At 53.1% G+C, this 19,653-nt stretch overlaps 7 protein-coding genes across 7 annotated transcripts; 1 reads left to right on the top strand and 6 right to left on the bottom strand.

Annotated features, from left to right (window-relative positions):
* Window position 1: 1 nt before the first annotated feature.
* CGGC5_v013831 (Mitochondrial glycine transporter) lies at window positions 2–719 on the bottom strand (the record flags this gene model as incomplete). The annotated part of the gene is made up of 3 exons (XM_032027074.1): window positions 2–26; window positions 82–616; window positions 683–719. The coding sequence occupies 3 exons, from the start codon at window positions 717–719 to the stop codon at window positions 2–4; spliced, it is 597 nt and encodes a 198-aa protein (XP_031876509.1).
* A 697-nt stretch (window positions 720–1,416) lies between these two features.
* cog8 (Conserved oligomeric Golgi complex subunit 8) lies at window positions 1,417–2,739 on the bottom strand (the record flags this gene model as incomplete). Its single annotated transcript, XM_032027075.1, has 1 exon — window positions 1,417–2,739. The coding sequence occupies one exon, from the start codon at window positions 2,737–2,739 to the stop codon at window positions 1,417–1,419; it is 1,323 nt and encodes a 440-aa protein (XP_031876503.1).
* Window positions 2,740–4,022: 1,283 nt separating this feature from the next.
* On the top strand, window positions 4,023–5,070 carry CGGC5_v013829 (putative TLC domain-containing protein; the record flags this gene model as incomplete). Its single annotated transcript, XM_032027076.1, has 2 exons — window positions 4,023–4,505; window positions 4,561–5,070. 2 exons carry the CDS (start codon window positions 4,023–4,025, stop codon window positions 5,068–5,070), a joined length of 993 nt encoding a protein of 330 aa, XP_031876510.1.
* Window positions 5,071–5,496: 426 nt separating this feature from the next.
* sla1-0 (Actin cytoskeleton-regulatory complex protein sla1) lies at window positions 5,497–10,524 on the bottom strand (the record flags this gene model as incomplete). Its single annotated transcript, XM_032027077.2, has 12 exons — window positions 5,497–5,526; window positions 5,597–5,614; window positions 5,683–5,693; window positions 5,805–5,822; window positions 5,877–7,751; window positions 7,808–7,868; window positions 7,944–9,167; window positions 9,216–9,430; window positions 9,483–9,640; window positions 9,964–10,009; window positions 10,238–10,307; window positions 10,513–10,524. The coding sequence occupies 12 exons, from the start codon at window positions 10,522–10,524 to the stop codon at window positions 5,497–5,499; spliced, it is 3,738 nt and encodes a 1,245-aa protein (XP_031876511.2).
* A 675-nt stretch (window positions 10,525–11,199) lies between these two features.
* ada1 (AMP deaminase) lies at window positions 11,200–14,489 on the bottom strand (the record flags this gene model as incomplete). Its single annotated transcript, XM_032027079.1, has 3 exons — window positions 11,200–11,569; window positions 11,625–14,310; window positions 14,483–14,489. 3 exons carry the CDS (start codon window positions 14,487–14,489, stop codon window positions 11,200–11,202), a joined length of 3,063 nt encoding a protein of 1,020 aa, XP_031876505.1.
* Window positions 14,490–15,025: 536 nt separating this feature from the next.
* Window positions 15,026–16,482, bottom strand: yea4 (UDP-N-acetylglucosamine transporter yea4; the record flags this gene model as incomplete). Its single annotated transcript, XM_032027080.1, has 4 exons — window positions 15,026–15,634; window positions 15,697–16,057; window positions 16,144–16,169; window positions 16,225–16,482. The coding sequence occupies 4 exons, from the start codon at window positions 16,480–16,482 to the stop codon at window positions 15,026–15,028; spliced, it is 1,254 nt and encodes a 417-aa protein (XP_031876506.1).
* A 1,157-nt stretch (window positions 16,483–17,639) lies between these two features.
* On the bottom strand, window positions 17,640–19,510 carry pab1 (Protein phosphatase PP2A regulatory subunit B; the record flags this gene model as incomplete). The annotated part of the gene is made up of 6 exons (XM_032027081.1): window positions 17,640–17,663; window positions 17,738–18,333; window positions 18,401–19,052; window positions 19,107–19,204; window positions 19,316–19,356; window positions 19,467–19,510. The coding sequence occupies 6 exons, from the start codon at window positions 19,508–19,510 to the stop codon at window positions 17,640–17,642; spliced, it is 1,455 nt and encodes a 484-aa protein (XP_031876504.1).
* Window positions 19,511–19,653: the final 143 nt, after the last annotated feature.

The raw sequence follows: 19,653 nt of genomic DNA, 5'->3' as shown, positions 1-19,653 counted from the left end.
GTTATATAGCTCCGTGTCGGCCGACTCTGGGATGAAATATCGCTCAGTCGCCTTTTCAATAACTCGTAAAACAATACGTACATGCCCGCGTAGGGGGCATCGCGCACAGCAGTAGCGCCGAAGCCGGCGAAGAATCCCCGGAAGCCCGTATTTCTGTAAATATCGGTCGAAGCCCCGAGGATGGATCGGTACGAGTACAGATTGGACTCATACCGAACCTTAATGACGGTCAGAGGCATTAAAACGAAGCCGGCAAAGGTTCTAGCGACGGCGCCAGAAATGAGATTGGCCGATGGCGCAAGAGTCGGTAAGGACGAGGAGTGAGAACGTCGGCTTGTAGCTTGGTCGAGGCCGAGGAGACGCAATTGGGAAACATATTGGCGGAACGAGTTGAGTGAAGTGAAATAGAGGGCTGACCCCAGACCCGTTCTCAGTGCTGAGGGAACAGTACCACGCCAGAGGGTTTGAAATTTGTTGGGCGAAGCGGCCACTTCCTTGAGATAGGAAGTTAGGGATCGATGGCCGGACTGCTGCACTCGTGTCTTGAGCAAGTCCAGAGGTTGAAGAAGGACGGCCGAGGCGACTCCTGAGCCTAATCCGGCGAAGAAGTGCCGAGCTGCGCGCAGGGTCAGCACTGGCGCTGAGGACGAAAGCTCGATAGACAAATGGGAGCAAGACTCACAAGATTTTGACCGGCGTGGAATGGTTTGTTGAGACATGAGAGTCTGAACAGATCGCGCTTGGCGGAGAAGCTACCGCTGTAGTCGTTAGTTACGCCTGCATGCGCGTTGTCACCAGCGATGGGAGTTTATTGGGAATTTCCACTGCAGTTTATAGCCATATTGTCGGGAGAAGGGTGTTGGACCATGGGTTTGACTGGCAGGAGGATACCTCGTATAGTATCGCAGGTGCGAAACCAAGGACTTTTATTTATATAGCCGACTACTAGACAAAGTAGATGCTCACTAGCCCATTCAGGTGCCAATCGATTCAAGGTGGGGCGCCATTTGTGATGACTTTCCCCGGCATATTGGAGTAAACACCTTTATCGGATATTCTCATATTATGCATCTAGGTCGGTTCTTCCCCCCCCCCCTAGGAACCGAACGCCCCATCTCCAGGGTGAACTCACACCTCCGAATGCTCCGAATGCAGGGTACCGTAGTTCAAATATCTTCTCTATAAACCCGCCTGAATACGTAGTATGATAATGCACGACATTTACTGATGCTTTCCTCAAGGCATATAGCGTGAGCTCCATGAAGTCCATGATGAAATGTTGTCTCTCCCCGGCATGTCGGGCATGGCGTCCATCTTATCCTGCGCTATCCGACCCTCAGTGCGTCGCCTCTCACATCCCCAACATGAATGGAGAGAGACTGGAGAGCAAGAAGGCTAACCCGCCTGCTTGGCTCCTTACAACTCCTTTGACCCTTGCCCCTTGTAGTCTCCAATAACAGACTCGAGACGGCCTGATAGCAAACGGTGGCGCTTGACAATGTCGATCCACTCGGACTGTTTGGTGACTCCTTGGTTGTTTTCCCCAAACCTAGCAAGTAACATGCCGAAGTCACCCCCAAGCCTGCCTAAGCTGCCTGAGCAATACAAGACCTGGGTCAGGATGCTGTCTCGAGCAGCTTGGTCTTTGATGACTGGAAGATATGCTGCCAAAGTCTCCAGAAGCATCTCGACAAGATGCGAAGGAAAAGTTGCCAGCGTCGGTGGCAGGGGTTGAAATGGATCTTCCGAGTCGTTGCCTGGCCCGTCCGGCAGACTCGTGGCGTTTGGGAAGATGCTCTTGAACATGGAAACGACGCCAAAGCTTTGCTCGCGAAAAATCTCGACGTAGCGCTTGAGATACTTCTCCGTCTGCTGGCCCCCAGACCAGGACTGTAAACTGGAGCCTTGCTGTCTATGCCTCTCTTCGTCGGCGAGCTCCCGCAGGGGTTGCAAAGCACCAAGGGTGGCGTCTAAGGTAGCCACACGGCAACAGAGAAATAGCAATGAAAGTGCGTTCTCCTGAGAATCACGACTGGCGGAACTCATGGGAGAAATGTCTGGGAGAACTCTTCTCAACCAGCTGACTGTCCGCAAAGAGGCAGCTAGCTTGAGCCCGGGGGACTTGAGGGCCGTGATCAGGTCGGCCGCCATCTTGACTATGGCTTCATCGGCTTGTTCAGAAACCAGATCCACCAAGGGGGAGTCTGGATACAAGGCGTGAAGTCTTCGAATATGAGCGTTTAAATCCAGAGCGGACGCGTAATTGGCTGGGACAGTGCTGATGGCCGAAGACAGCAGGGTGGGAAGTTCCAGAACATCGACCAGTCGCTCCTCATTGCGGAGCAACAGCAGGGCGCGCTTTCTCTCGACCAAATCTTCATTATCACTGGACTTGCTGTATGTGGCTGAGAAGCGCAAAGCCTCTGAGTCGAGCTTAGGGATTGCATTGCGTAGGTCAGCCGTGTCAGCGACAAGAGTAGGCAGAGCGCGGGCTAGACCGGCGTGGTGCGAGGCCGAATCGATGACAGATCTGTGAGAGCGTTTGGAGACTCCTTGGAGAGAAAGAAGAAGCGACTGAGATGACTGAGCGAGTGATTGAGGCTCTGTGGAAACCAACGCTGCCGAACTCTGTTCAGCGAGATGTGTCAAATATTCAAGTTTAGCCGTCCTTGGGGTTGGGTTTGGATCAGTCCCTTGGGTCTGCCGCAGATCGAGCAGATCGAGGAGAAGATCGGCCATGGTCCAACCGTCAACGATGATAAGATGTGGCTGTTTCCATCGAGATAATGCAAGCCCGTAAGATTGCACAGGATGTGGTGAGGGTAAGGGGGGTGAATAACGTGATGTCGACGGCAGCAGTGTAGTAGCTAGGCGTGGGGATACCTGTAGGTAGGTGCTTGGTGGGTGATACCTCAGGTGGGCAAAGCATACAACTAATCATCAGAAGCCTACTCAGGACCCGTCATATGCAATTAGTGCCTACGGATACGTAGGTACTCAGAATATCAAAATAACGAGTTTGACACACATGCAGCGTTTGTAAGTACCCACTTTGGTGCAACACCAAATGCATCTGTCGGCTGCACGCATACCAGCGTGGTGGGATGGAGAACGAGAGTGTTACCCGCCGACCTGCACTATGTGCTAGGATAGCTGTGTGATAGCACCACGGGGTTGATAACAACTCACGTGGTCGTTCTTCTGATCACCGCACTCATGAAGTACCTAGCTCAGGCTCTAGAGACGCTTTCTTCGCGCCAGGCCAGCTGATGTCGCTGCTGATGGATGATCAGATATCACGGGCCGAGTAGTACATGAACCTGCAACATGTCACTAAGTACCTGGGGGGGGCGGCTGTACCTTGGCATATCAAGTTTGAGGCGCCTGAAAAATGCGCCTCCTGGCGCACGTCTCCCATAGTTCGAGAAGCACAAAGGTTGCGAAGTACTAGCAGAACTTTTGTCACTCAGTACGTCCCGCAAGGATTTGCACTAACTATTGAAGAGTAATCCGTCCAGCGTACAAGATAAGCAGATACTTTAACAAGGGCCCAGCACCTGCATCGTTCCGACGTAGCGCTCCATCTGCTCAAGGGTGATGATCCGCCTTTTCCAGAGAAACCCCGTGTGCTAGCATCTTTACTTTTTTTTCTTTTCTCTCCAAGGGTCCTCCCTCATCCAGCTTAGCTCCCCCAACAACCCGCCAAATCCTCCAGCTCCCCGCCATACCGCATCTTTCTTTAGTAGCATCAACTTCCACGCACTACCGTAGCTCACAGGACCTCAGATCAACCTCTGTCTTTCAGCCTCGTCTTTTTTGCACACCTGACCAACTCGTCGATCGACCCACCGACTGAAGGCGGCCAGCCCGAACACTCGACGTTTCTTGAAAAGCTGCTGGTATCTCTTCCGAGCACGAAATCTTCGCCCCTCTCTACATTGCCGCACGTCTTTCGGACTCTTCCCGCCATAGACAAACCGACATTCGCCACTATAAACGTTGACGACGCCTCCAGCAGGAGCATGAGAGACCCCTTTTTCCTCGAGCCCATACCATGGCTCGTCAAGGCAACACAGCCATGGGCCGATCTTCTGTCCCTCCCATCATTGCCGCTCCACGTCCATGAGGTGCTCGCCGCTAGCTTGCTCTACTCGGTCATCTACTACCCGATATCACCCTTGGTTTCGCGCCTCATCGTCGGCCGCAAATACCTGGATCTGCCCAGGAAGAGAAGAGTGAACTGGGATGCTCACGTCGTCTCGTTTGTACAGAGTACCCTCATCAATGGATTAGCGCTTTGGGTGATGTTTGCCGACGAAGACCGCAAGGGGATGGACTGGCAGGAGCGCATCTGGGGCTACACTGGTGCAGCTGGCATGATCCAGGCTCTCGCCGCTGGATACTTCCTGTGGGATCTGGTCGTTACGAGCTGCAACATGGACGTTTTTGGCATTGGCACTCTGGCCCATGCTGTTAGTGCCCTCTTCGTCTACGCTCTTGGCTTTGTAAGTCGATCACCGTCTACAGCTGTTTCCACGCTCGTCTAACCATTACATTCAGCGACCTTTCATCAACTATTATGGCTGCGTCTTCATTCTCTGGGAGCTATCGACGCCTTTTCTCAATATCCACTGGTTTTTTGACAAGCTGGGAATGACTGGCTCTCGTGCCCAGTTATACAACGGATTGGTGCTGCTCTTTACCTTCTTTTCCACGCGCCTGGTGTATGGGACTTATCAGTCGGTGAGGGTTTTCTCGGACATCTTCGCGGCCATCGATACCAACCCTGTCTTACCTGTCAGTGCCGACACTGGCGAGGTCATCACTTCGACTGTCATGAGGTTTGCGACACCTACATCAACGGTACCTGCTTGGCTGGCTTTCACATACCTCATGAGCAACATTACTCTGAACAGTCTCAATTTCTACTGGTTCATTATGATGATCCGTGCAGTGCGCAAGAGATTCCAGCCGGCCAAGACAACCGAGAAGGATATGCTCAAGGAAGTATCGGCGATGAAGGCGATTTCACAGCCCACACAACCTGCAATTCGCCGACGCAAGGTATAGATACGGTGGAATGGGTAGCTAACGCCAGTCGGGTTTGCCTGGCTGTGACACTTGAGGAAGGCATGCAGGCATACGGTTTAGAGTCGTGCGTCCGTGTAACGGTGTGCATGATTAAATCTAATGACCGGCGTACTGTACTGTCGTTTGCTGTAGTAAAGCGTGTTCTTGCTTTAGATGGGATCGAGCACGGAGTTGAGTGTAGATGTACGTTTTGTCAATACTTGCGACTATCTGAAGTTCTGGACACCTGGCGACTCCTTCCTGCTTGTGGATCTCATATTCAATTCACAGCCTCTAACCGTGCTCTCCCGCGGATTTCATGGAGTTTAGCATACGCATGCAATGTTCCCAAGGAGGTGAAAACAGTCGCTAAGGTGCAATCGGTCTACTTGTACTGATTTCGGAAACTTATCGCTGGGAACGACCTCATGCATGCGAGCCTTCCCACCAAGTGTGCTAGGATTGGGCATGAGAAAGAAGAGCTTGCAGGCGCAAATCACAGTTTAATGAAATGGCTCTAACATACAGGAACTTGACAATACGTCTGACAAGCCGCACAATGGTATTAAGTACATCTATGCGAAGACGCTAGAATGACGACAGCAGACATACTTGCAGTGCACCTATGCTATGTATGGTGTGTCCAGAAAGGCAAACACAACCAGAATTTGGCACTCGCTCTGGACCAGACCAGACTGGCTATCAGGTATGTGAATGCATGTACATTTAGAAACCAAAAGGGTTGGTCGGAGCTATGCAGTCAGTCAGAATGCAAACATGGGCTTCAGCAAAGTACGTCAACCTACTTGCTTGCGAAAGGTTGGCCCGCCGTCCGGTTGGCTGGGCCATTATCTTCTTGGCATCTCCCGTAACGCCAAATCGAACCGGAGGTGGCGGCCCTGTCTTTTGTGGCTGCAACGGCTGAACAGGAGCAGCCAGCGAGCTTGCACCACCCAGACTATTGAACCCACCAAAGCCGGTCTGCTGGGGCTGGAAACCTGTTTGCTGAGATTGGAAGCCAGGAGCTCCCGTTCTCTGGGGCTCCATTGCAGGAGGCAAAAATGAGTTGATACCAGTCGCCTGGGGGTTGAATGTCTGGTTATTCCCGAATTGCCCAGGGAAACCTGTGGGCTGTGCCTGCATCGGATTGAATTGGTTTGGACGCTGAGGGTCGGCAAAAGGGCTTTGGTTGGTGGCCCCGGTCATCATCGATTGCATGGACTGCATAAACTGCCCACCTGTTTGCTGCATGCCGGCGTTGAAGCCCATCACGCCCGGAATAGGTTGCTGCTGGGGGACAGGATACGGATTCATCTGCGACTGGGCCATCTGTTGCTGTTGCTGTTGCTGTTGCTGCATTGCGAACTGCTGGTGCAAACGTGCTTGGCTGATCTCATTCATGCTCTGACCCGGGGGCGCAACAGGCGTCTGGAAACCCGTCATCTGGGGAGCTAAGGGAGGTGGTGCAAAAGCGCTCGGCTGAGCCGACTGAGGAGCTGATAACGGCCGAGAAGGAGGCGGAGGCATCAGTATACCCTGGCTCGATGTTGCAGCAGGTGGAGTTGGTCTCTGTCGCTGCACTGGCTGCTGCGGCGGCTGCGTCGAGGTAGCGTTCGGCCGGACTGTAGCAAAGAAGGATGGAGTCGCCCCCGTTGGCTGGGGAGCTTGCGCCGGTGTCAGCGGCTGACTTGCGGTAGGGTTGTGCGCCGGAGGTTGGGCAGTCCGCTGAGGCTCCAAAGGCGTGCTTAAGAGAGATAGCTCCTGCATAGAACCGGTGAGGGCCGGCACTTGAGGAGACGGCACAGGCTGCGACACAGGCTGCTGCACAGACTGAGTAGGAGGTTGGGTAGCCGCGGGTACCGGAGGTATCGGTGATGATCCCGCGGCAGGTTCTTGTGGTTGCTTCGCAGGCTTCACGTCCCATGCGTCGTCGTCGAAACCGCTTTTTTGGCCAGGCGAAGGCCCCGGAGCCGACGACGGCGACTTTGATGAAGCATCTTCAGCCGGGACATCCTCCTTGCGCGCGAAGGCTTTCGGATCCACGACGTCGCTTGTCTGAACAGCAGGTGCTGGCCGGCCCTTCCTTGTATTGTTACGCAAAGCGCCACCGGGTCCCGAGAAGAGACCGCCAGAGCCGCCGTCTCCTTCAGCACTAGATTTATCACCCCCTCGTACACGGCCAAACTTTTGATCCAGCGTGCGCATGACCTTGATGATGTCGCCCTCGCGAAGACCCAAGTTGCGGAGAATGGAGGCGTCCACGTCGGGAAGAACGCTCTCATCCATAGAGTCTTTGGAGAATGCCTGCGCATAACGCTCACACAGGCCTACGGCGACGTCGCACGAAAGGAAGAACTGGAACCAGTCATACTCGGGCTTCTGCGGCGGGCCAACCGATGCACCAATTCCGCCGGAGGCTGAGTCTCGTGCTGCCCCCGCTTGAGAGGCCGCTCTGGCTTTCTTGACGTTGGACAACGGCTTGTCCTCATCTAACGAGATGCCGGTAATGCGTTCCACGTATTCAAGATCTCCCACTGACATTTTGGCTACCGGAACCGCAATCTTGACGCCGTTCATCTTGTGTAAGTTGATCTTGCCATCCTTGAGCCCAAGAAATTGCGCGTCGACACTGAAAGACTTCGATCGATCGGTCCATGTCCTGACCTTTGAAGGATCCGGCTCTGCGATGTGTTGTTAGTCTTACTGGGGACAGTTTTAGATGGGGGCCCTGACATACTTGATTTTCCAGAACGGCCTTGACCGCTACCTTCGCCACGTCCGTTTTCGCGTTTACTCCGCTGCCCATAGTTATTACCATTTTCTCTTGCCATAAGACTGCTGCCTCGCTTAGGTAGAGGCATTCCTGGCCCTACCTGCTGTGAGCTGTCTCTTTGCGCCGCCTTGACAGCTTCCTTTGTCAACCGTATCTCTTCGAGGCGATTTTGCTCGACAGTCGATTTCGCAGCGTTGATTCCAGTGTTGCTGGGTGGCGGGGTAATGGAGCCTGTGATCTCAATGTAGCTGCTTGGAACGACGCCCTCTTTCCCGTTCTTGACGCGCCGCACTTGCCACCACTCCTCGCTCTTGGTGTCATCGATGATAACAACATCATCGCCAATTGCGACCGTTACTTCGTCGTCACCCTGGGCCATGAAATCATACAGAACTTGCCCTTTCTTCTGGGCTTTCCCAGCTCCAGCTAAGATGACCTCTCTCAAGCCTTCTGCCCGAACAGCTCCAGCTAGTTCGCCTAGAGCGCTGACAATTTCCTCGGCCGTATCCTTGGCACCTGCGTGAAAGTCTACACTTTTGCTTGGCCGTACAAGCTCGAGAAAGACGTGTTTCCCCTCACGAGAATAGTGCGTCATCTTGTCGGCCGTCCATTCTTGCGACGGCCCGTCCTGAGCACGCTCTGGAGCAATGAGGATGGTACCAGTTGCCAGATTGACACCGAGCGTCGTGGGCATCTTCTTGCGCTTGCCCATGACAGACACCATTTCATTGATGTTGTACATGTGGAAACCGCCGGGTGCACGGTAAGGGGGTTCCTCAACCTCCGGAGAATTGTCGTACAGATGCGTGTCTATCGATCTCTGAGACAATATGCGCGCTGGCGGAGGCGCGACTTGAGATATGGGCCGTGCTGGCAAAGCCGGACTTCTCACATGCTCCTCGTCGGAAGGCTCTGACAAAGGGGACTGTGGCGAGATCGGAGGACTCTCAGCACGGGGAGCAGGAGCGGAGCGTCCAGCAATAACTCCAGCCAATGCCGCCGCAGGATTGTTCGGTTGTGCGCTGGACGCAGAATACGCCGACTCTGGACGCTCTGAGTTGCTGTCGGGCCCAGGAGCCGGAGGCATGGAGGAACGTGACGGCAAGGCTGGGGGCGGCGAGGGCCGTGGGGCGGCTTCTTCCGACTCGCCCATCTCGATGTAATTGGAAGGAACAAAACCATAGTCGCCGTCCAGACCAACCAAAATCCAGTCAGGGTCTGAGGTGTCGTAGACGTCGATAAGTGCATCTTCTGGGAAGGACAGTTCTTCGTCAGTTTGACGTGTATATTCATACAATGCCCGAGCCTTTGCAATAGGTTGAGCCTGCAACAACAATGTCAGCACAGCACAGAAAAGACAGGATGCCACTACCTCTTCAACGTAATTGTTTGGGATTAAACCTTCGGGCTCATCCTCATCATCAGCGCTGGCTTTCTTCTTGGCTTTCCACCAATCGTCTTCGGCATTCTTTTCTAGTATGTAAAGCACATCTCCATCACTGATGGCGAGCTCCCCCTCGGCTTGAGGCGCATAATCATATATGGCCTTACAGACCCCCGAAAAACCCATGGTGCAGGCCTGGATGGCTGAGGAAAAGCGACTAGTATGTGATGTTAAAATCGGTCGGAGTTTGTTGACAGGCGGGTAAGGCGGGAAGCATGAGGATGGGGCCAATGTGCTGTTGATCGGTTGGCAGGGCCGGCGCTGTTGGGGAGGGTTCGCAGCTCGGTGCCGGCGACCCCGGAGATGGGGTGATTGAAACAGAGGGAGCCCGGTTGGATCGTATGCAACGTCTCCTATCGACAGAGAAGTTGTCAGTAAGTTCGCAAATACTAAACCGAGATAGGATGCTGCTGGTTCAGGAGAGACGATTAAAATTAATTCAGGTGCTGAACGACGCAGAAGCAAGATCCTCTATCGCAGCTATGTTGGATTGCCGGGAGAGAGGTTTGCTGCGAGGAGTGGAGAAGGCACGCGAAGCAGGCGAACGTAAAAACCATTAAGGTAGCTAAGGGTATCTGGGAGGGATACAGGAGACGGGAAGATGAATATCCAGACGGGGACTCGAATCGGAGCAACGATGCGATGATGCAGGGCTAGGCGGGTGAGGAAAGCTTACAAGTCATGAAAGAGTGTATAGAGCACCGACTCTGGATAGCGTGGTTCTATTTGCTCGCGAGAGATTGTCAGCGGTGACTGGGAGCCAAGGCGGAGGTGCAGGTTGCCGGAGTTGACGATTGACGGGAGATTGTGGTATGACGCTTGCGTTGGGCGGTGATGTAAGGAAGGCCGGGCAGGGCTGGACGTTTTGGAATCGGATCAGGCAGGGCAGCGACAGGCCGGAGAGCAAAGTAGCCCCAGAGCATGCGGGAAGTGAAATTTAGCTTACCTACCTGCAGAGGTATAGATGGCAGGAGTGGTGATGTTGGTGACAGAGGCAGCAGGCTGGTCGGCAACCGAAACCTGCCGTGATGTTGGTTGTAGTTAATGATTACGGGATGAGATGAAGGCCAACGAGACTTGGTTGGGACGGCCACCGCCACTGCCACAGCCACATGGGCGGACAGTCAAGTCATCAGAGGCCTAACCTGGGGGCTGGGATTCAGGCACCTCCCCCTTGTTTGCTTGTTTGACCGCGCTACCTGCCTACCTTACCTAGGTGCCTTACCACGTTACCCATACTTTACCTTCTGTCACCTTGCAGGTGCGTACTTACATAGGTATCTTGTGGGTAGGTACATATCCGGGGGTAAGTCAGGTAGGTACTTTACTGCGGTACAGATGTTCTGCATGGGTACGTACCTGAGGTAGGTAAGGTGCTTTTTTTCAGTGGTGGTGGGCAGGGGGGCCGCATGTAGGTATTATGGCGCTGCGGGGCCTCCTTGGCAGGGTGCTTGAAGAAATGACAGCAACAGACCGGAATCAAGGTTTATCGTTTCCGTTTCCGCTGCTCTACCCTACTGGTGCACCTATTCCATACTTGTGCCTAGAGAAACTCGCGCTCGTCTCTGTCTTCATTACCTATTCCTTCCACGATCGGGGTCGGTTTTCTCCGTGGTCTGCATGCTCAATCAATACCATTTTTGGTATGCCAAATGGCCTGACCAACCATCGCGTCGCATTACCAAATATGCCACACTGCGAGGGGTAACAAAAACGGAACCTCATCATGCTGGCACCGTCACTTTGGAGGGTAATCCATGTGCTATTTCATGCCTTACAGATGCTCAACGTTCAGACCAGTGTTCCTCCTGTCAACTCACAGTACGGCCTGCTTCCTTTTCCATGTCCATCATTTTGCTGTGCTCATTGTGAGCGATCTCAAGGCCTCGTCCGTCAGCGCGCGACGGACCGCCTATGACGAGTGCCTGTCTTCGATGGTCTGGCTGCTACCGCCCCCCTGTCCTCGGCTGACGACACCAGGGAACATTTTGGGATCCTGGCTTAAATTGTGGGCATCTACTGCCCATGGTGCTTCTTTGGATGAAGGCAGGCTGGCAGGTGAACCAACTACATCATCCCGAAAGACCGCCCTAGTGCTTGACGCGTCCAATTCAGACTTCTCGCCACCCGCGACTACAGAAGCGTTTCCGAGTCCTCCGCTGGGGTGTTCGCGCGGAGCCCCGTGCTGACCGGCTATGATGGCCTGAGCAGTACTTTGCTTGTCGGCGCTTGTCATTGAATCCGAAGACGCCTTGGCGCCGTACGCAATATATTTGCGAAGCCTGACGCCTTTGTTAGTCTCAATGCCACTTTTCGTAACGTATGGGCCGCACTTACATGTCACGCTCTTCCATGAGCGTCTGAAATCTGAACTCCTCTCGGCGGTCCGGGACGTTCGTCTTCACCATGGTGTTGCCTGCCTTGCCGGGTAAGCTGTAGTTAGGTCCCAACCATTGCTCCTTGATTGCGTTCTCGAACCCGCTCTGCTTGACTGAGTTCTTTGCCAGCTCGCACATGTCCACGGAGCCCAACTTGTAGATTTGGGCGGCCACTGCGTATTCCTCCATCAACGGCTCTTTGGTGAAGGCAAACTGCAGAGGGTCGTCTGTGGACAGGGAGACATTTAGACCCCTGCGGAAGTATTGATAGAAAGGGTTTCTCTCGTAAGCAAGAAACAGGGCGTTGTTGCTTAGAGGCGACATGGCAATACCTATTTGCTCCAAGTAGAAGATGTACTGCAGAAGAGGGACTTTGCGCAGTAACAGTCCGTGGCTAATGCTGTGGCAGCAAAGCAAGGCAACGGCAAGATGTTCGCTATCCCCTGCCTCACCGCAGTGTGGACGGAGCGCAAATGTGTTGAAGCCACGACGCTGTCGGAGGATATTGAGTGAGGCCATATTGGAGAACAAGTAGTAGATCCAATAGCTGTACGGCGGGTTCTGTTTTGAGTCCCATACCTTCGGCACTGGGAACTTCTTGAACAGACGCCTCTCAACCTTGCTCTCATCATCGACGCTATCAAAGCCAATCACTCTCTGCAGGAAGATGTGCAGCTTTGGGTGACTTGATGGATCCTTGGACACCTCGAACAGAGGTTCGAATACGTTCTTCACAACTTGCTCAAATGTGTCCATGAGTCCGCTTGCCTTATAAACATCATACAGACGAGGAATTTGAATGAGCCATCGAACATTGTGAGAAAAGAGCTTGTTGTCGACGACCCAGGCCGCTAATTTGTCCCACTCGTCGAGTGACTTGCCATAGATGGAAATGCGCCATTCGACCATCTGGTATTTGCTTGACTCCAGGTCAGCAATTACCTCCTTGGTGATCTCGGCCAAATAGCGTCCGTTGATGAAATTGTCTGTCTTCAAAAAGATTGTTCGGAGCCTGGACTCGCCAATTGGGTTGTACTTCAAGTTGAATTTGTCGAATCGGTGAAAGGAATCCGTATGTGCGTGCATGTCCAAGGTATCGATGGACAGATCGTAAGCAGTAAGATTAATGCTCTGGAACACCTCTGCCAAGGTAAGATGCCGACCGTCGCGGAAGAGCACTACCTCATCCGGGCATTTTTTCATCTTGCTTTTGATGAAACGCAGAAGGTGTTTTTGGTTCATACACGCAGAGTGATGAACGTGTGTGTCGACCTTACGCACGTTGTAAAAGTCTCTGTGGGGCACTTTTTTGCTGTCCGCGGTCTCTTGGTACTCGTTGAGAAGCGCGTACAGGTTGAATTTGCCTTCAAGATATTGCAGCCGACGAAATGCGAAACTCTTACTAGGACCATCCGAGGAAATACTCAAGATCTGATCAAGATCCATGTAGAATTCGCGAATAGTAGGGACACGAACGAGAGGGGCACCACTCGCCTGAGCATCCTCACTGTCGAAGACCTGGTAGACACCACTGTCATCCAGCTTGAATGTCATTGTGTCAACTGCGGGCAGTGGCAGAAGATCATTCATATCGAAATCCTCCCCAATATCTTGGCCCGGCTTTCTTTTCTTCATCGTCCGTTTTGGCTCCAGTTCCGGACCTGCCGCTGTCGACGACATGACCATACTTCCGGTTAGACTATTAGCAGAGCTGTTCATTGCGTCTGTTGATCCAGCTGCTCGTGCATGTTCAGCGCCCCAGGCTGGCTGTGGAGGTGGGGGATAGATCGCCCAGGATGCGTCGTCTTTGGGATTATCATCGGGGCCTTGGAGGGACAGTCCGATGTACCTCTTTCGAAGGTGCACAATGCTTTGGATGTTCTTGGAGATAGAGCTGAGCTCAGCCGTGATATGAGGGTCTGTATCTGAGAATGCAGCAACACCAAGAGCTGCAGACTGGCTGGACATCGTCGGGTTTGCGTCAGACAGGTGACTCGTACTCACTTGAGCTCCTTCTTGCGCGATATCATGCATATCGTTCTGGAAGGGGTTATTTCGAGGAGGGGGGGCCTCCTCTCCGCCGACCGATTGCCCAGGCGGCTGTGAAGGGTCCGGCAGCATCAAGTCTTCGCGAGCCGAGGTTTTCCCCCTCAACTGCCCTTTCTCTTGGCCTAATGGCGAAGAGTCCATAGCTTGATCGATGCCTCTTGTGCCCGCGCTCGCGCCCGCGGAAACATCACGAGGGTCTGAACCCACAATTACAGGGCTCCCATGGGGCGTGGAGTGACCTTGCGACCACACACCACTGCCGGTCCGTAATTGGCCAACCTGGCTCCTCTGATAGAATAACTTGGCATCTGCTTGGCTCATCTGGCGTTCAGCAACAGGGTCGTAGAAAGCGGTGCGAGTGGGAAGGTCACGAGGAAGCATTCCATCTTGCAAACCTGACTCATCATGACTCTTATCGTTGTGGGCAGGGCGGGTGTTCACTGATGATGCGTCGCCTTTGGTTTGCTCCTCTGAGCTTTCGGAGCCCGTGTCACCTCGGGAATCATGGGCGCGTAGATCACCCTCGGAATCCGTGTCCAGGTCATGAAGCGAGAATGTGTTGCCTCGCTTGGGTGAAGTCGAGGCAGAGGTTGGGTCTAGGGAGGAATCTTCGGTGTCTGGTCGTGTGTGATGTCAGTAAAGAAAGGCCGGCGTGGATGACTCGGGGGATGGAGGGGTGTCGATTGATCTATCCACGGTCGCTGGAGAGGGAACGACTTACCAGCGTGGAACACGACTTTCGCGTTCGGAAAGGGGAAGAGTACATACCAGCCATGACGAGACGCTGTTCAGACCGCACCGCGTTCTGTTGCAGACCTCTTCCCCCCAAGAAGAGAAATAGAGGTGGAAAAAACCAAGATATTGAGCGGCAGCGATGGTCCTATCGATAAGGTCTGGGAGCATTATTGTACCGAGTACTTGCATCAAATAAATGCGGGGTCGCGGTCGGCTCCGACCTCCGGCACAGGATGACGCACCGGACGGGAACTGCAGAGTGAGTCCTGAACAGTGGCGGGGTCCCGAATGTGACGACCGGGGTAAAATTGTGTCTGTACGGTGACTAGCAACTACGACGGATACCCTAATATATGTGTTCGCAGCCGAAAGGCGAACGGCAGTCGAAACACTAAAAGCATGACCAATGTCGCGCAGAGCCAGAAGTAACTCGACAGCGTAGCGAAACTGAATGTTTTCACCATCGTTATCCGAATGACTACACCGGAACAGGAGCAGTACCGACATTGCGGATTTTGGGTTGCCTTTCTATTTCGTCCTCATTGTGTACAATTCTATACGCTGCCCATGTCTAAGTCACGAAGTCGAAGTGTTACCAGCGCCTTTTTGCACTCTTGAGGTTTTGGCCCTTGAATCAAGGGAGTAGAGCCCTCCTGCTCCGAACACAATCACAGCCCCGATTAATGTGCCCGCCGCCAAACGATTTCCAAAAAGCCAAATGCTGAGGAGCAAGCTGACTAGCTTGCGAATATTCAGCACGATTGTAACCGTCAGTGCTGAGGAAACAGCAGCCAAGAGGTTGACGCCTCGGATACATGCGTACTGCGTCAGGACGTTTGTAACGAGGTACGCAATTTGGCTCGGAATGTGAAGCTTGGCCAGTCCCCCTTGCAAACCCTCACCAAGGGTAAATCCAGATGTTTGTCCTAGCATCGGCAGAGATAGAGGCGGGCTGTGAGCTAGACGCTGAAACTGTCGGGCGAGGGACGGCATGAAGGGTAGGAAGAGCGGCAGAGATAGCAAGTGGGAGTAGAACAGATTCTCTTTCCACTGTGGGCCGTATTTCTTATACGTCTCCTCGGTGTACAGTCCCATGATAGCTGATAGGACCTGTGCCACGAAAAGTATAATCAGACCAGTCCCGAAAGCTGGTCGTTCACTCTGCCCAGCTGACTTGGTTGTACTCTGCAATCATGTAATGTGTTAGCATGCATCTCTGTATCATCTAGTTTGTCTTTGCGCCTTACCTTGGATTGAGAATCCGACCACGCAGCAGTAATTACACCAAGCGTGAGCAGAATAACAGCCACAATCTGGATACGCGAGTATTTCTTCCCGTATAGAGAGCCGGCGATCATTGTCGTTATGCTGCCCCCGGACCGCAGGATGATATGGACTGGGACAGAGATATCGTAGCTGAAAGCGTGGTTATTTAGCACGTTGATGCTGAAAAAGAGCACAATGTTGATAAGCCAGCGTCGCAGGGGCACCTTGTTCTGTCGTAAGAAGAAGGGTGGTCTCGATCGATCGAATTGCGAAACGTAGCCGGTTACGGCTACGAAGAGGAATTGTACAAACGTCAACAGTGTTCCACTCGAAGGCTCGACCCTAACAGGAACAAAATGTGAGCGACATGCAGGACCAGGCGACGAAGGAGGGAGTGACTGTGAATTGGATTTCTAATTGACACTTACTTGATGATAGCTTCCAGGGCGTAGACCTAGACGATACGAAGTCAGCAAAGGCCGAATCAATTTTGATCAACGACAGCGCACATTAGAGCAGCATCCACCGAAGATCAGGCCAAGCATGACACCGACGGCAATCCATTGAGAAAAGAGGCCGACTATGATGCGGCTGGCGCCTTGCAAGGATTTCTCGGCGTCTGATGACTGTTGCCCATTCAAAGTCAGGCCGTTAGCAAACTTGTTGTATGGAGCTCGAGCGTTGACGCTGGTGTCCATCTTCTCCGACGGGAGCGATGAAGTGCCTTGCGGCTGGCCGCGTCTTCGAGTTGTCGCCGGCGAGTTCATTGAGGCTATCGGAGCCTGCTAGAATCAAATTGGAGTTGGAGTGCAGTCAGAGTGTAAAACGTGCAGCGTATCCAGGAGGCAAGACAAGACGTGACCAATGACAGCTGGACAATCGGCCCAGGTGCGAAACTCAAAGCTCGCTGTGCAGTCCTGGGCACCTCACAGCGTCCCTTCAGGCACACTACCCCCACCCGCCTACCTTCCTCCACTATCTAATTCTAAGTACGTGTACACCTGCCAGCCGCCCTGCCTTACTTACTTAGATATTCACCGCCTTTTTCGTTTAAATAAATAAATAAAAATAAAAAATAAAATGGAAAAGGGAAAGGAGTCGGAGCGCAATTTACTAGGGGCATACATTTACCCTCCTCTAGGTAGTGTTTTCCCGGCCTGACCTATCCGAACGTATCGCGCATCTCCAGCGTCAGGCCAAGATGTCCCACGTACCTTAGTACCTAGCTAGACACGTAACCGTAAAGATCCACGATATCGGAGTATCGACCAGCAATTTGTCCAAGTGCTACTACATGACGGCACCATTGCCAAGTGCTGAGGGACAGATCGCGGCGCGCGCTGCAAGTGATTGCGGGTTGACCCCACTTGCCTATCCTGGCTAACTCGTCCTTCACACGCGATACCACACAAAGTAGCTGATCACGGCAGTGTATCACGCTACATACCTATTATCCATCTCATCAGGAGCTTCAGTTCATGAGTCCAGATGGTAGACAATAAACGTAGCCATGTGAGAATCTCGTTGCCTTCAATTCTGTTGCGGAAATCAGGGAGGGTTCGCCAACCGTTGCATGGCCAGCGAGCCCATCTATCAGTAGTGCTTCTTTCATATCTGTCTCTCCCCAGGCGCCTTTCCGTCTCTCCTCTCCCGAAGCACCTGCATGACGGCCTGCGGTGTCCAACAGTTTCTGCACTGCTGCTTTCCTCGACCTCCCAGCCCTATATGGCAATAATGGCGGTGGTGTGAGCCGACCAAGGCCGAGACACAGATGCCGGATAGCAAAGCATCGTCTCAAGTCAACCTTGTCGAAGAAACCGACGCCCTCTATCCGCGTCTGCAAAACGCCTTGCTGCGCCATGTGCCGTCCATGAGCTTCCTCGCAAAATATAGACCTCCAGTGCCTGAAATCCATTGACTGACTCTATAGTGCAGAAAAGACAAATAACTGAGGAGGAAGGTTGTTAGCTTGCGACGATATCCGAGGCAATATTGACGTCACCATCCATGGGAGATGCTTACGTTGTTCGTCGCTGCAATGGCGATGCTATCCTCGAACGGATGCCAACTCATGTGCAGGATTTTCTTGTTGAAATCGATCTGGTCGGCATCAGTTTCCTTGCGCATTCGTTGGCCTTGGCCGCCGGCTCCAGCAGCAGGACTGCCAGCACGAGAACCTCCCTTCTTGCCGCCGTTGGTGGCGGTTGGGCTTGTAGACGAGTTGATGGGTGTCGGCACGCCGACCTTCTTCGCTTTGAATGCAGACTTGTCAGCTTGTAAAACAACTTCAACCTCCTTCTCGGGGTCGGATGGGTAGATCATGAAGTTGTTGTTGTAGCTGCCAGTCATGACGTTCTTGGCATCGCCTGAGAAGACAACCTCAAACTTGTCAAAGATGCTGTCGTTCTCGTACGTGTCGCAGAGGCGTGGGCGCAAGTGCTCGTGAATTGGAATAGTCTTCACTGGCTGGCGCTCCATATTGATATCCCAGATCTTGACCGTGAGGTAGTCGCGCGACAGAATGTAGCGGCCATCGTAGGAGAAGCGCACGTCGGAAATAGAGGATATGATTTCGGAGAAAAAAGACCTAGAGGACGGGTCTTCTTCCTGTTCAAATACTGGATTTGGGCATAAAACATGTTAGCAGCAGTAAGACTATGATCGGCAGGAAGGAGGCGGACATACGCTTGGCGTGTCTGTCACAGAGAGCGCTCTCCCGCATGTCGGCAAGCTTGATGGTCCCCTTCGAGCTCGCGTACATAAACCAATTGCAGCTCAACGGGTGGAACTCAGCAGCAGTGATAACCTCAGTCAACTCCTCCATGTTGGCTGGCTTGATGTCGACAATGTTGAAGCTTTGATCCTGAATGTTGAGGTTCCACAAGTTGATGCGGAGGTCATCGCTGCTGATGAAGGTCTCGCCATCGCTATTGACGGATATGCTGTTGATGTGATAGGCATGAGCATTTGCATAGGTTCGGCGGGGCACTGCAGCAACAACAGTGTCGTGGTGGGTAAGACGAGGCATGATGAGATCTTCCGCATTCTTGAAGCGATGGGCTGGTGTTTGTCTTGGTGCACCGCCGCCACCGGCGATATTCGCGGGCGTTAAGTCATCGGATAGGTTGTTCTCCGCGACAACCTTGAGCGACTTCTCGAAGACCTTCCACAGCTTGATGGTCTTGTCGTTCGTTGAGAGCAGGTAGTGGGAAGCATTCTGGCGGCGGCACCACTTGATCTTATTGATCTTCTCCTCGATTTCAAGGGATTTGAGGTAGTCGAATTCGGGTTCGTGAGACTGGAATTCCGTGTGGAACTTGTATTCGCAAGTCTTTTTCTATTCGAGGTTATTAGCCTGGCTCAGGTTCAAAAGCAGTTGGCTCCGACACACCGTCTCGTTTCGCTCAAACAGAACAACTCTTCCACCCTTGTCTCCTGTCGCGAGGTAATTGCCCGTGTGATCGAACTCGACCGTCGAGATAATATCAGCTAGAAGAGTACGTCGTCAGACAAACGGAACCTGGACATAGTGGGAAAGCGGCGGCTGAGCGGTGTGGAATTGCCATGTTGGCCGCTGGAGGGCCCTTTACTACGGCTCACCTTCGGTGATGTCCTCCACATCGCCCTTGTCTCCAAAGCACCTATTGTACCATGTGAGCAATCACCCAAAGCGAGAGCGCGGCAAGTGACGAAGAGGGAATGGAAGTGGGCAAAGATGCATCTCGGATGAATGGGGAAGAAGAATACATACTGGGTGAACTTCCACGTGGGAGAGTTCGTGTCACTGTCCACCATCTTTGCTTTCCAGCTCCGGAGAGGCTTTGGTATGGTATATGGGGCTTTTCGGAATCAAGCGAGGCGGCGGGGCACGTCGAGAGCAGAGCGAGCTCTAGGCGTGTGGCAGACGGGATGCTGTCGTTCAGCGTTGGGAGCAGACT

The sequence above is a fragment of the Colletotrichum fructicola genome, assembly GCF_000319635.2.
Source record: "Colletotrichum fructicola Nara gc5 chromosome Unknown KSG_Nara_v1_contig08, whole genome shotgun sequence".
Classification (NCBI taxonomy): Eukaryota; Fungi; Ascomycota; class Sordariomycetes; order Glomerellales; family Glomerellaceae; genus Colletotrichum; species Colletotrichum fructicola.
Note: the sequence above shows the minus strand (reverse complement) of the source record. Positions and strands in the feature narration are given on the sequence as shown.